This window comes from Notothenia rossii (assembly GCF_949606895.1).
Source record: "Notothenia rossii genome assembly, chromosome: 8".
In the NCBI taxonomy this organism is placed as follows: Eukaryota; Metazoa; Chordata; class Actinopteri; order Perciformes; family Nototheniidae; genus Notothenia; species Notothenia rossii.
Genome location: NC_136906.1, coordinates 37219323 through 37233428, shown reverse-complemented (window position 1 = coordinate 37233428; position 14106 = coordinate 37219323). Strand labels below are relative to the sequence as shown.

General features: G+C 40.4%; 1 protein-coding gene across 2 annotated transcripts in view; it reads left to right on the top strand.

The window, feature by feature from the left end:
* The window catches only part of LOC307017367 (uncharacterized protein), a 147519-nt gene that overhangs the window by 123343 nt on the left and 10070 nt on the right, over positions 1 to 14106 (top strand). For both annotated transcript variants that reach the window (XM_079646957.1, XM_079646958.1), the window contains 4 exons: positions 4789 to 5193; positions 7498 to 7626; positions 13252 to 13333; positions 13876 to 14013. In XM_079646957.1, the coding sequence (XP_079503083.1) occupies positions 4789 to 5193; positions 7498 to 7626; positions 13252 to 13333; positions 13876 to 14013 (754 nt within the window). The remainder of the gene's footprint in view (positions 1 to 4788; positions 5194 to 7497; positions 7627 to 13251; positions 13334 to 13875; positions 14014 to 14106) is intronic.

Genomic DNA, 14106 nt, shown 5'->3' with positions numbered 1-14106 from the left:
GTCAATGCGGAAAACCTGCACTCACACAGGTAGGTGGAGGTGAAGGGAATGAGCACTTTTACAGCCTTTTTGGCTAGGTGAGGGAACTCGGTCTCCACAGACAGCCACAAGTGGGCAAGTGTCACTTTACTCGTCTTTTTCTCGTTCTTTTGTGTCTCACGCTGCGCCTCCCCTGAAGCTCTCTGGCGCCCCCCAGGGGAGGCGCGCCTCACACTTTGAAAACCGCTGGTTTAGAGGATGCTGTTTGGGAAACAATAAATCGCCAGAACGCTGACATCTCCTCATTACTCCACCGCTCCCACGTTTTATTTTGTGTAGCCATAAGTTAGTCTCTCTCTGTTGGTGCGCTGGGCTAATGCTAATAATGTTAATACGAGCAAATAAAATGGCGGCTTCACAAAAGTTTTTGGGAGTTTTACGGAGCGTGGTTTGCAATCTGCCCAGCCAATCAGAAATGGGAACCTTTTTCTCCCATGAAAGTCCCTGCTCTCTAGCAGGGACTGAAAAGGGGGTGGAAAGGTTCTCATGAACTAAATTATAATTCTGGATTGTTTTGATGTGAACGCACATTTCCGGAACTATATCGGAACTATACTGGAAAAAGTAATCCGGTGTGAAAGCGCCTATTGAGGACTACAGGTTAAAGCATTTCATATTTTGAGATTGCTGATTTTCAGTGTAGTTCTTTGTAAAGCCTCTGAATTCACCACCGATGTTGTTGACACCGTTTTGGAAACTGGATCGTGCACAAATCGCAGGAAAAACATGCAAGAAAACTAAATGCACAAGAGCTATTTATGAGAAACGTTAGTTGAGCAGCTTTGGAAATTAAACCTAACGTGCCAGAAACTTGTTTCTGATTAACCGCTATTGGAAACCATTTAGAAAAGGTAAAGCACAAGGCAAAAATACTTACTACAACACTATCTTCAGGGTCATTCTTTGCTCTTCTTTTATTGAAGAAACACAGTAGTATCATAACTTGCTTTTGCAGCATCTACACTTACCTTTTGTGGAGACTTTATTGTTATCTTGAATGATCAGTTGCCTCTCTGTAAACAGTACAAATGTGTCATCTACACTCTTTTAGTCACTATTTGAACCAGGTCACTGTTTATACCTAATATAAGTCTATGTACAATATATAACAACAACAATCCTAAACATGACATATGTCAAGTTGTACTATGAAGGACATTTGTTATATGATAAGCCGGGGTGTAACCACAATAGGAGCCATGTCTGAGTTGGTTCCAGCTGTCATCCTTTGTTGCATGTCATATTCCCCTATTAAAGAGCACTTGTTTACTTCAATATTTCAGGACCTGTATGTTATCCTTGAATATCCCTTAAATACATTTTAATAAATAGAAAAATACATTTTGATTATTGTTCGCAAATTATTATTGTTTGCAAATGATATATCTGTATGATATTTCTTTTAGCATTGTTGTATTTTAACCTGTTTTATTTAGAAAGCAAAGTGACATGTTCAAGAGTTTTGGCCTATTTTACATTTTAATTTAAAAACCCTCACAAGAACCTTTTAGTTTCTTTTGAACCACAGAAACTCAAGAGTAAACATTTCTTGACTTATGGATGTTTTAATAATACTCAACTTGCCTTCATTTTAGTTCCTCTTAATAATAAAAACCAGATGATTTAATTGAAATCAATCTACCTGTCAGAGAATGAGTTTCTCTCATATGGTCCATGACATTCCAAGATTTGTTATAAATCCTGCAGTAAGTTACTACTGTGAATTGTGTCTAAAACTGCCCTGGATTAGAAAGAGAAATCAGTCTCCTTCTATTTTCTTCTTGAGCCTCTCAATGGTCATGCTGGCGTCCTGAGCAAACGCTTCATACTGTCTCCTTCTCCTGTGGGTGCTCTGTTTGCTTTTCTCATGTGTCTCTAGTCACCGGGTTACCTAGTCCTATTCATTAGTCTGTCCATGTTATTGTCCGTGCTATGGTTCCCATGTCTTTACTGTTACATATTGAGACACATGCTGATCAAATATCAAGTTGGCTAAAGATATCGCCAACATTTAGTATCACCTCTTTCATGGTATGACACTTTTCATGGCATTACATCTATTTATATAGAATTTAAAGTTTAAAATACTACTACGACTACTCTGCAATATGTTGTTTCTCAGTGTGCCTTCTGAGTATTTACAGTATGAACTGCAGTAAAGTATAATTCATGACACATACCTGCGTTGGAATGCATCGAAGTATTTGTATAAACTATAGTGACTGGCTCTCTCAAAATGTAAGTGTTTCTCCTTACTCATCTCTAAGTGTGTTTTACAGGTCAGTGTATATGGGCTCTCCACTGATTTAGTATTGCACCTTCATAAAGCTGTGGGAACTAACAAAAGACACATTATTAAATCTAAAGGGGCAATCCGATAGTTAGGGAAGGAGATTAGGGCACATAGAAATATTTTAAAAAGCTGATCAAAAGTTTTTGTTTGATTTACTTCTGAGAAAAAGGCCTCAAGGGTCAGAATTTTGACTTTAATCTCCGAGTTCTGAGGAAAAAACAATTCAGACTTTTTTCTAATAAGGTTGAGTTCTGAGAATTAATTCAGAATATAGTCTTCAGGTAAGATCTAAAAATAAATCAAAGTGGCCCTAATCCTCTTCTATAGACAACAAAGAGCCTTCAAGCCTGGCAAAAACCAATGTGTTAAAAGGTACAGCAAGTAAATGTCCATCTGTGCTCTGTTGGTTAATAGTGAAACACTTCCTGCTTTAGTAAAGTGTGAAACTGACTGATTTAAAAAAAAAAAACTCCTCTCTGTCCTGACTCAGGGGGATTAGTTCTGTTCCAATGCTCGAACAGGTGGATATTTATAGCTGATTAAATTATGTGGACTGACACTAACCAACAGTGTGTGTGTGTGTGTGTGTGTGTGTGTGAGTGTGTGTGTGTGTGTGTGTGTGTGTGTGTGTGTGTGTGTGTGTGTGTGTGTGTGTGTGTGTGTGTGTGTGTGTGTGTGTGTGTGTGTGTGTGTGTGTGTGTGTGTGTGTGTGTGAGTGTGTGTGTGTGTATGTGTGTGCGTGTGTGTGTGTGTTAATAAGGTAAACCTTTGTAACATGTACCCGTTGAACAGGATAAATGTAGCTTTTACTCGTTCCTTACGAGAGTGAGATGAGGTAATAGTAAGGGTAATAGTGTCATGTCAATGAGCTGGAGATTAGCCTAGTTTAGCATAAACAGCTAGCCTGCCTCTGTCCCAAGTTCAAAAATACCAACATCTCTAAAGCTCACAAACATGTTATATCTTGTTGTTTCATCCGTGGGTTTTAAAGGGCGAGTTATGTGCCGGAACTATTATTTGACGCATAAATACATCATCACAGCACTCCAGTCAGTGTTGCTCCACACAGCCTGATCCTGACGTAGCCTCACCTAGCTCTCAGCCTCCTCTTTGTTTTTGCTCACACCTGTCACAGCAAAGTCTACGGAGCTGTTTTGCAGAAATGGTTCTTCTTACAGTATTTCTCTTCATGTTCTGTGTTCAACAGCAGCTACATGTTGCATGTTCAGTAAAACTGAACTTAGCCCAATGCATCCACCTTGTTAACCTTTCACCCCCCACTCTCCATCTTATAGTAGCAGACAGCTTTTCCAGAAGTCCTTTAGAAGTCCAATATAGTTACAGCGTTAGTAACAGTACAGACAAAAGTAAAACAAATTATAAGAGTAAGTGTAATGTATGAAATATTACGTAAGAGGAATAGGACCAAATGTCAATTTATGTTTGTATCTGAAGTGCATTTTCTTTTGTTCTGAAAGAAAGTCTGAGGTTAAAGTCAGAGTTATTTTTTCATAGAGTTTCAAGATAAAAGTCAGAATTCTGACTTTTTCTCACAATTCTAACTTTAATTTCAGAAACTCTCATCTTCTTCTGTAAATTATAGAGACAAGCACATTTTAGTAATATTCAGTATAATCAAAATAAGTAGCAGCATTTTTAAGTGAACCTATAAGGGGTTGAAATTGTAAATAATGTATGTTTGTATTGCACATAAAATGATTATTGCATAGTACTGAAGTAGCAGGAGAATAATAAAGAGTGTGTATTGCACACGATCTCAACAGTGTTTATTGTGGGGGGGTCTACCAGGGGCCGTAGTGGTTTTAGAGTCTGACCGCTGCAGGAAGGAAGGACCTGTGGTATCTCTCCCTGAGACAGCCGGGGGGGGGAAGCAGCATGTCACTGAAGTAGCTGCTCAGAGGAGACATGTCTTGGGGGGACATGTTGCCTGCAGGGAGGACAGCTTATATATACCCAAAAATGCCCACTTGAACCCTCAGATAGCCACATCAATGATGGAGAGATACGCAGCTACTTCCTGCAGCAGTCACACTTTAGTAGACCTCCACACATACAGTATAACACCCTGTCGTGCAATATCACCTATGTGCAATATATATATTCTACCGATTTATAATTTGTATTATCACTATCAATAACTGCAATATACTTTTTACTTTCATTACTGTAACCTGGCTGCTATCACACTATCTCTACATGCTACAATTATTTTTATTTTACAAAAAATAAAAACCCCTGGTACTGTATTTATTGTTGTCCACCAAGAGGGGTACTTTTTTCCATTTTTATTTGTGTAATTTCTATCTATGATATTTTATCCATGCCTCTTAATTAATATTTTGTCTCTTTACTTTTGATGTAACAATGTACATTTACCCTCTCTGGGACTCATAAGGAGATTCTGATGTCTGAAGTCTTTCTTTCTGTTTGAACAGAAACTACTGGAGAGCTGGAGACGGACTCACTCAGCCCAATGGAGGACGGAGAGGAGAGGGAGAGGGGCATCATGGGACTGCAAGACGACAGCAAGTGCCAACCAGGACAACCAGCCCCCATGGACTCCCAGAATTCCATACCTGAAACAGGACAGAACGGAGTGGTGGTCGGTACAGAGATGGAGGAGAAGGGAATGGAGGAAGAAGACTTGAAGAAGGAGATGGGGATGGAGCTGGAGGTGGAGGCCGAGGTGAAGGTGGAGCTGTGCCAGTCAGGGCACGGCATGCAGGTGAGCTTCATCCGAGGCACTGACCTGTTCGGATACGTGGGCATCGAGGCGGTGCTGGACCAGATGAGGCGCAAGACCATGAAGGCCGGCCTGGAGTTCAACATCATGGTGGTCGGTGAGTCTGAAACACAACTCCTGCTTCGTTAAGTGACATCATCTTTGTGCTCATGTATTGCACAAAGAACTAATATTACGAGTGTGTGCAGTGTCTACAGAATGCCTGTGTCTGATGTTGAGGATTTGCCAGTTTTTTTGTCTGCCTTCCGTGATGCATGTAGATTGACACTTTGCCTCGATCCTTGCTCAATAAGTCCTTTTGCGGCAAATTCTGCATGCCATTTAAATTTAAATTCAGAGGTCAGAACTGGGTGTGTTTACCTCACTCCAGTAGCACAAGCCAGAAGAAGAGGGATGACCGCAGCAAAGTTGTCTCCTTGTTTACTGCGTTAGCAGTCACCTCAGGTTAGCCATTGTTATCAATACCGGTTTGTAACTACGGTACCATATGTACAGTCGATATAATGTGACACAAATCACACAGAAGAGCTACACAAATTTAATTATCAAAGTGTTCTGTATGGCGAGGTGTCTCAGAGTTTCCAATAGCTCACCTGGTAGGGACCCAGGTTTGAATACGACCTGTGGATCTTTACGGACATTATCCCCTCTGTCTCCCCTTTCTATCTCTCTGATAAATGCTAAAACTGTCCCAAAATTGGTCTTTTATTAACAAAGAAAAAGTCAAGAGGTACTATCTCTGTTGGTCTGCATGCGCTCCCATGCTGTGGCGCAATGCAGTTTAAGATCAGAAGAGTTTCACTCTAAGGAGGTCTTACATGACCAGGTTTTATCAATCCACCAGACCAGGGTGGCTTCAATGACAGGCTTTCTTAATCCTTTCTTAAGCGTTTGACTGCTTAACGTACCTTTAAGAGCTCTAAGCTTTGCTACTCCCCATTGGGCCGTTATTGGCAGTTTTTCATAAGCTCTGAGGGGACTAAAGTATTTATTTCAGAGAAATGTTTAGTACCAACCTCAAGTATCAGACAGGCAACCCTGAGGCAAGGTATCAAGGGAGTAAGTAAAGTAGAAAAGTAGAATAGAGTCAATAGGTAATTTGACTTTTAAATTGATAAATGTTTCAACATTTAAAAATGCATGTAAAGATCAGCCAGGGTTGCCTGCCTGTCATTGGCAGGTTTCTAAAAGACACCAAATGCACAACAATATGTTTTCTTTCATATGTAGAAACAGTGTCTAACACATAAAGGAAAGTGTATGTGTGGGTGTTAGCCAACTTCTACCCGATTCAAACCCACCCTGCATTGTGGCAAGCTTATAGTTGACCAACGGCGAGGCTCACATGATGCCACCAGGTCACTGACAGGTTGTAGGATTTCCTTTTACTTCTTTGTGCTTTCCCTTTTCACTTAAATACAAATAAACTCAGAAGCAATGTCCTATATACTAAATATGCTCTGTGTAATGATATGTGGCTGCTGGGTCTCTTCCTCTTTGAAATATATAGTTTGCTTTTGGTACTGGAAGAGGAAGTATGATTCTTGAAGGGAAGTGGTTTGGAGAGTTGGGGCTGTCGTTCCTTCCTGCCACACGAAGAGATCATAAACACTTCCCCTGCCGTTGGACTGAAACAAGAAGTTTCCTCTTGATAATTCAATCTAGATCAAACCTGAACTAGAGGAGGTCTCTTTAAGTGATTCTAATAACCAATATCTATTGAATTCAGAATATGTAGATATGAAAAGAGACAGAATGCGACACACGCCTGTTGCACTGGGAACAAATCCATTTGCATTTTAGTTTCTGTGTGATCGTGCAGAACAGCAGTAGACTAGTTTGCCATCTTTGTATCATCTTATAAACCTACTATGGTTATACAGTTACCAATTCAGACACACAGCACTCTGAGAAAAACACAAGCATTCATGTGGAGTGGGAACTCTGACTATTTCTCACCTCCAAATATTTATTAAAGCAGCTTTAAAAATGTTTTACAACTTTGGTTCTTATTTAATCAAAAGAGTGGTGAGTAATTGATGTCCAAATGAGTGAATTATTCCATTAAGTCCGTATTCCATTACTATTATGTTTATATTTAAGTTTATCTTTTCTTTGAGCACTCTTACTAATTTTATAAAGATAAAGCAAAAATAATAACGCATTTCTAATTCTAATTCTGACGTACTATGTATAGAGAGTTGTTGCTAACCATGACAGGAAACCTAGTGTTTAGTATTTAATATGTGGTTGGGGTTTGGGGGAGTGGTTGTACGTCTGAACCACTAATCCAAGTTGTCAGGGTCTTCAGCCTCTTCTCAGATAAGGAGACATGGAGTATACAACTCAGCGTTACAGATACTGAGAGGATGTTTAAAGCTCTGGTTCTATGTGTCTGCAGGTCAGAGTGGGTTGGGGAAGTCCACGCTGGTCAACACTCTGTTCAAGTCCAAAGTCAGCCGGAAGTCATGCACGAGCAACTACGAAGAGAAGATCTCCAAAACGGTCAAATTGCACTCAGTCAGCCACGGTAAGAGTTTGTCTACTCTCTTCTTTCTCTTTCTGCTACAACTGATTACATGTGTTCAGTGTGAGGAGGTCATGACTGAAGATAAATAGCAGACAGCACTGACATGTCACTTGTTAGATGCTTTTATCCAAAGCGACTTACATACTCAATACTGTGGGCAATCCCCACCGGAGTAATTTCAGGGGAAGTGTCTCAGGGACACAACGACATGCTGGCTGCAGTGGGGTTTGAACCTGTGCTCCCCTGATCCGAACACCAACGCACTGTTCCACTGCACCACACACCTCCGTGTGTATGACATCATACTTTTACATTAGTTGTTCTTTAGCTTCTTGTCTCATGACCAGAAAATCCAGCTTGGGCTGTCTGTTACCTTTCAATCAACCACATGTTAGCGTTATCATAGTTAGCACGTTAGCATACAGATGTTAACATTAAGTGCATTCCAAAAAGATGGAAGAGATGCTGTCGAAAATTGCACTCAGCGACTGTGTCATCACCACATGTTGGGCTCCTCAACACTTCCCAAAACTCAGTCAGAGGCCATGCTGACCTCACAGCCTGTAAAGAGAGGAGAATCTGGGAAGGGAAAGTTAGCTAGCTAGCAGCGATATCATTTGCGGTACTAAATCTTTACAGACTGCGCAGTTAACCCAATAAAAATGTATGTGGATTTCTTTTCCACACCATTACAGTTTTACATGTATATATCAAACACAAGAATAACTTTTATTTCTATAGTGCTCCTTTCACTGGAGGAATCTCGGCTAGTTGCGTAAGTGTCGTTATAGCCAACATGTTGATCGTCGTTGGACACGTCAACTAAATTCTGTCATTATTCTGTGATTTGAAGTACTAATGTAAAAAGACATTTGGCCAAAGAAACATATTATCTGTCTCTCGTTGTTATAAGAATGCTCTTATCATCCGTGACTTAAAGAATGTGAAGCAGCAGACCATGACATGGTCCATAAACATCTTCTCCTGAACTCTCACATGTTCTCTCAGTTTAAATACAGGCCTGTCATATTTACACTCTGCACACTCTTGAACAGAAAGCAGGAAAAACTGTTCAGGAAAACTCTGTCTAGGTATAAATGTGAACATTTACAGCATTGCAGGAAAAAGCCAAAAATATGGTCACAAAATTCAGAGGCAAATTGCGGATTCCTAGTCTGGATACCTAATGTAAATCTGATAAGCTATTTTAAACAAGAGTACATAAAGGGGTCATAAAACATGCAGTTTTCATGGAAATGTTTCACTTCACTTTTTCAGAAGTTTTGACAGTATTAAAAGGGACCACCAAAATGTTGGGGTTCTAGTATGAGCAAGTCTGGTTATAAAAATAATTCATGATAATAAATAATAATAAACTATTCATATTTATAAAACCCTAAATAGAAGTTGATAATAACTGGCCCTACAGAGAAGTGCACACTTAACATCTAGGAAGAGATCTTTAGTAACCTGTGTGTGGGATGGAGGAGAATGGTCCCTTAGTTGTTTACCATGTAGTTTGCTCGATGCTAACTTGTTGGACGCTATTGTTGAGTTTAACCGGCTGTGGCTAACTGCTGATGTCAAAGGCCACAGGCTACAGTAACCAATAAGTATTGTAGGTAACATGGCTGTCCTCAGGCGGGGCACTTACGAGTGTAGAAACAGGAAGGGGTTTAAGATTTTTAAAACAAAAGAGGATGTGAAATTAGGATGCATGGGTTAGTTGCCATAAAATGAAACCTTTTGACAATATGCTCATAGTGTTTTTGTACGACAGCAATAAAAATGCATTTATTTATTTCTGGGATTAAACATGACTTCAAACACAGAAGACAATTGACGTGACAGTGTATGTCAGAACTTGAAGTAGCCACCCTGATGTCACCCATTGATTGGGGCACTTTGGTTTGGCATATTCTGTCGGTCGACATCTTTATTTGGTACCCGAAATGACCGGAGATGGTGGAGCTAAAAACACCTTTAAACAAGCTAAAAATAGGTTAGAAATATCACTTTTATAAACTGAAAACACAATCTGTAAAAAAATATGGAGTAAGTAAGCCAAAAACAATCACAAGGTAAGCAAGACCCTTACCACTGCTTTGTGGTCGGTTTGACTCTTAATAGGAATATAGTTCACAGAAACACACATCATGTTCTGTTGAAGAAGAATCAAAACTAGAGATTGAGACCATAAACTCTTACCTGTTGCATTGGCTTCACTTTTCAGACCCGGAGTATGAGATTCGGATTCAGGTTATTTATTTGTGCCCGTAGGTAGGTTTGCTTTGCAGATAAAAGACAAGGGATCCATTATAACACACATTTTTAAGACAACAGACACATCTCTTAAAAGAGTACCCCCTGCTCCATCACATCCTACAAACATGAGCAATCCACAAAGTTGATATATAAATAGGCATTGCTTCCATAGTGTGACACTGCTATAACTTGTTCATTTGAGTAATAGCTGCTGGATTAAAGCTGTTTTTATACCGCTGTGTTCTACACTTTGGGACGACAAACCTCCGGCCCGAAGGATGAAGCTTAAACTCTTAAACTGTGTGCAGAGGGTGGGAGTCATCGTGATCGTAACGATTAAAGAAAAAGTAGTTAAGTGCCGTTAGTGTGAGGTTGTGATATTTTCTGTGCAGAAGTGGAAACTGTTGTGATGATGAAGCTAAAGAAAAGGTGGAAGGGGTTATAAAAATGCAGGCAGCATGTTGATGAGACAACAGGATGTGAGGAGCAGATACAGAAGTGAAGCTCGCCTCCACACCGTCAGACTGAAACTGGACCTTAGGTCTGTGTTTCTCTTCAGCTGTGTCCCAAGTGAAACAGAGCCAACAGTTAGCTCTTTATTAAAGGTCATTCTGCTATACTTTGTATGGTATACTGTTATTTTCATTCATTTGTTAGCAAAAGCAGCTTCAGAGTCTTTACATTTACTACCACTGCCTCAGGGACAAACTGAGAGGCGTTTACAGACTCGTCGTCACCTCCAAATACCTGCTTGCATCTCTTTAAACATCCTCATGACGGACGTGGAGACTTCCCCGGAGTGTCAGATCTGGAGTTACTGTACACATGGTGGGCCATGCTGACCGCACCGCCTGTAAAGAGAGGGGAATCTGGGAAGGGAAAAGCAGTTGTGACCCTCCAGCAACTGTGAAGCCCATTAGAAACCTAGTAAAAGGAGTGTGTGTGTGTGTGTGTGTGTGTGTGTGTGTGTGTGTGTGTGTGTGTTTACGCGCGCACATGTTTTTTCTATCAGTCCTAGCTCTTTACTGTCCCTTGTAACAGTGTGAAATACAATGTGAGACCCCGTTGTCCAAGTACACAGGAAGTAGCAACATTTATTTTCGCTTTCATACGTCTTGAAAAATCAATAACCCAGATGAATGGATGTCATTCCATCATAAAATGTATGATTAATATTCCATAACATGTATACAGACATGTATGTTCTTCAGGACATGTGTCTGTGGTTCAGGTGGTGTGAACCAGTAAAACCAGTTGTCTGCTCCACAAAGTGTTACTTTGCAGGTTATTGAAAATGTTAATGAGCAGGTTCCAGAGGGGTGCTCTCATGCTTCCTCTCAGAGGAGATTCCTGAGTGCTTAGTCAACAATGGAAATGGACCCAAATGATAGTCTTCACTCAAACATCCACACGTCGCCACACACACACACACACACACACACACACACACACACACACACACACACACACACACACACACACACACACACACACACACACACACACACACACACACACACACACACACACACACACACACACACACACACACACACACACACACGCACACACACACACACACACACACACACATTACACTGACTCAGCAAAAGGTATCACTTTGATCCCATCATTACACGTTTTACTTCCTGTGCTTTCAAGGATTTACCATACCCATAGCCACATCCTAATCCGTATACTCACTCTAAATGCTCACAACTTTACACATCAGCAGCTTTTTTAATTATATATCTTTATTTCAATATATCAGGGCTAGACATTATAAATGGCCCGCTGGCCCGGAAGCACTATTTGACACCCCGGGCCAGCATAACGTACTTTCCACTTGGCTTAAAATCACATTGTCCTGTGGTATTGGTATTTTGACAAGCAATTGAAGGAGCGCTTCAATACAGACTTTCGCGCCAGCTAACCATTCGCCAAAATGTTTTTAAAACCAGCGGTAACCGGCCAAGCGCCTGGCAAAAAACAATCTTCAAATAAAAGAAAGTCACCGGAGGAGTTAAAGGAGAGTGACAGGGAGAATGAGAAGAAAAGGTAGAGAAAGTTTCAGCCACACTGGCTTGATGGATGGAGTTGGCTTCAACATGATGACATAAACAAGGTCTTCTGTCGGCTCTGTACATCAATGCCGACCTATGCTGACAAGTAAGTGAAGAGTAGAAAATATAAAGGTATATTCGCTATAGGGAAATGTCCCAGCAGTTTAGGATAATGAAGGTTCTAATCTATTACGTAGCCATTACATTTCTAACTCCTGATAATGACAGGAAGGCAGAAAGCATATTATAACAATAATAATACTCATAGCCGAAATGTCACCCTCCTTTTTTTCTTTTAACAATGACCACAATATAATAATTTTAATAAACCAAATATGAACAATTGAGGAAAATGAGGAAGAACTGATGATTCAAATGTTGTAGGAAAAGTAGTAATGTATAGTTTGTACATAAATTACTATTGCAACAAATGTGTCCATTTTCTTCATTATTAGAGTCGATCTTTTTGGACGAATGCTCCGGGCCAGTGGTTACAATGGTGGGGCCAGTGATAATGAAAATCTACTTGTCCTTAATGTCTACCCCTGATATATGTTTTCAAACTGTTGTGCCGTTTAGTATTTCCATAAAATAATCTAATTTGTCGGACATGAGTGGTGTAGGAAGCTGTAGGTTTTATGCGTCATAAAAACAGCGGTTGCTAACAAGTGACCAAATGAGACTACTACATATCATCACGTTGAACATTAGCCGCCGTTAGCTTAGTGGTGGTGATGCGCGGCTATTCAACAGTGATGTAGTCTGTTTATAGCCTAACTTTAGCTTTTTACTTCTGGTGATTGCATTTAGGACCTTTGCGATGCAAACTTTGTGGTTGGTCTAAAAAATACGGTATCACTGCCCCACTCTATACCCCAACAAAGACAGCAACAAACTACGGTTTGTTGTACGGTTAAGGAGGCACTTCTTTACGCATCCTTTTGAAACTTGAAAAAGCTAGGTGTCATTTTTCAGGGTTTTATTTCATCACGCCACTGAATCAGCCTTGAACCTCCCTTATGCCATCTCTTTAGTCATGAACTAACTTTAAACATTATCAACCGTAACCCTAAAGCCAACTCTACAACGTAACTTTCGAATCACAAATACACAGGGATCTCAGAACGATTAGAAACCATGACACTGTGGTACCAAACTGAACCTGAAGATAATTTGGATTCCACTACCCTCATGGCACAACATCCTCTACTGTTCAACAATGTGATGTGATTAATTTCACTTTTAATGTTTAACTCCTGCACATGTAACCCCTCTCCCTCTGTCCCTCTCTGTGTAGTGATTGAGGAGAAGGGGGTGAGGATGAAGCTCACAGTGATCGATACTCCAGGATTTGGTGACCAGATCAACAACGAGAACTGGTGAGTGGTAGAAGGATGGGGAGAGAAAAGACCGATGCCTGGAAGCAGAGTAGGAGATGGTGCTTCCCAGATCTGAGTTAAAAAGTGTGCAAATGACTGCATGCAGTTGCAACTTGCAACTAAGTCAAAGGGAAATGTAGTCTTTGAAAGACAGACGTTATTGATTTTTTTATAGTCATACTCACCAGTAACCACAGTGATGAAAATGTTAAAGTGAAAAATGAATGTGTTCCCTCTCAGAAGTATCGTTTATGTAATATTATAAGTTTTGAGTATATTTGCACATGAGCAACCCTAACCCTAACCCACATGTCTCGACCCACAGCTGCAACCAACAAGAATGGCTTTGATAGCATTTTCAGATACCTTAAACACACAATATCAAGTAGGGAATTTGCAGTATAGAATATTTAGTGGGGGCTCTGTCTTAAGGTTACATTTACAACAAAGATAATGATATCAGAGCATCTGATTGCAGGTATCTCTGGGGCAAAGTATAAACGTTGCCTTGGTAACACTGTCTCCTCTGCTCCTCTCTCCAGCTGGGAGCCCATAGTGAAGCATGTCAACGAGCAGTATGAGAAATACCTGAGAGAAGAGCTGCATATCAACAGGAAGAGGAGGATACCAGACAGCAGAGTCCACTGCTGCATCTACTTCCTCCCCCCCACCGGACACAGGTCAGCCCTCAGACCTGGCTCTCTGATTTATTTAGGTTTATTTCCTCCAGAGCATTTTGCACTTTATTGTGTCAGTAACATTTCATTTCATTT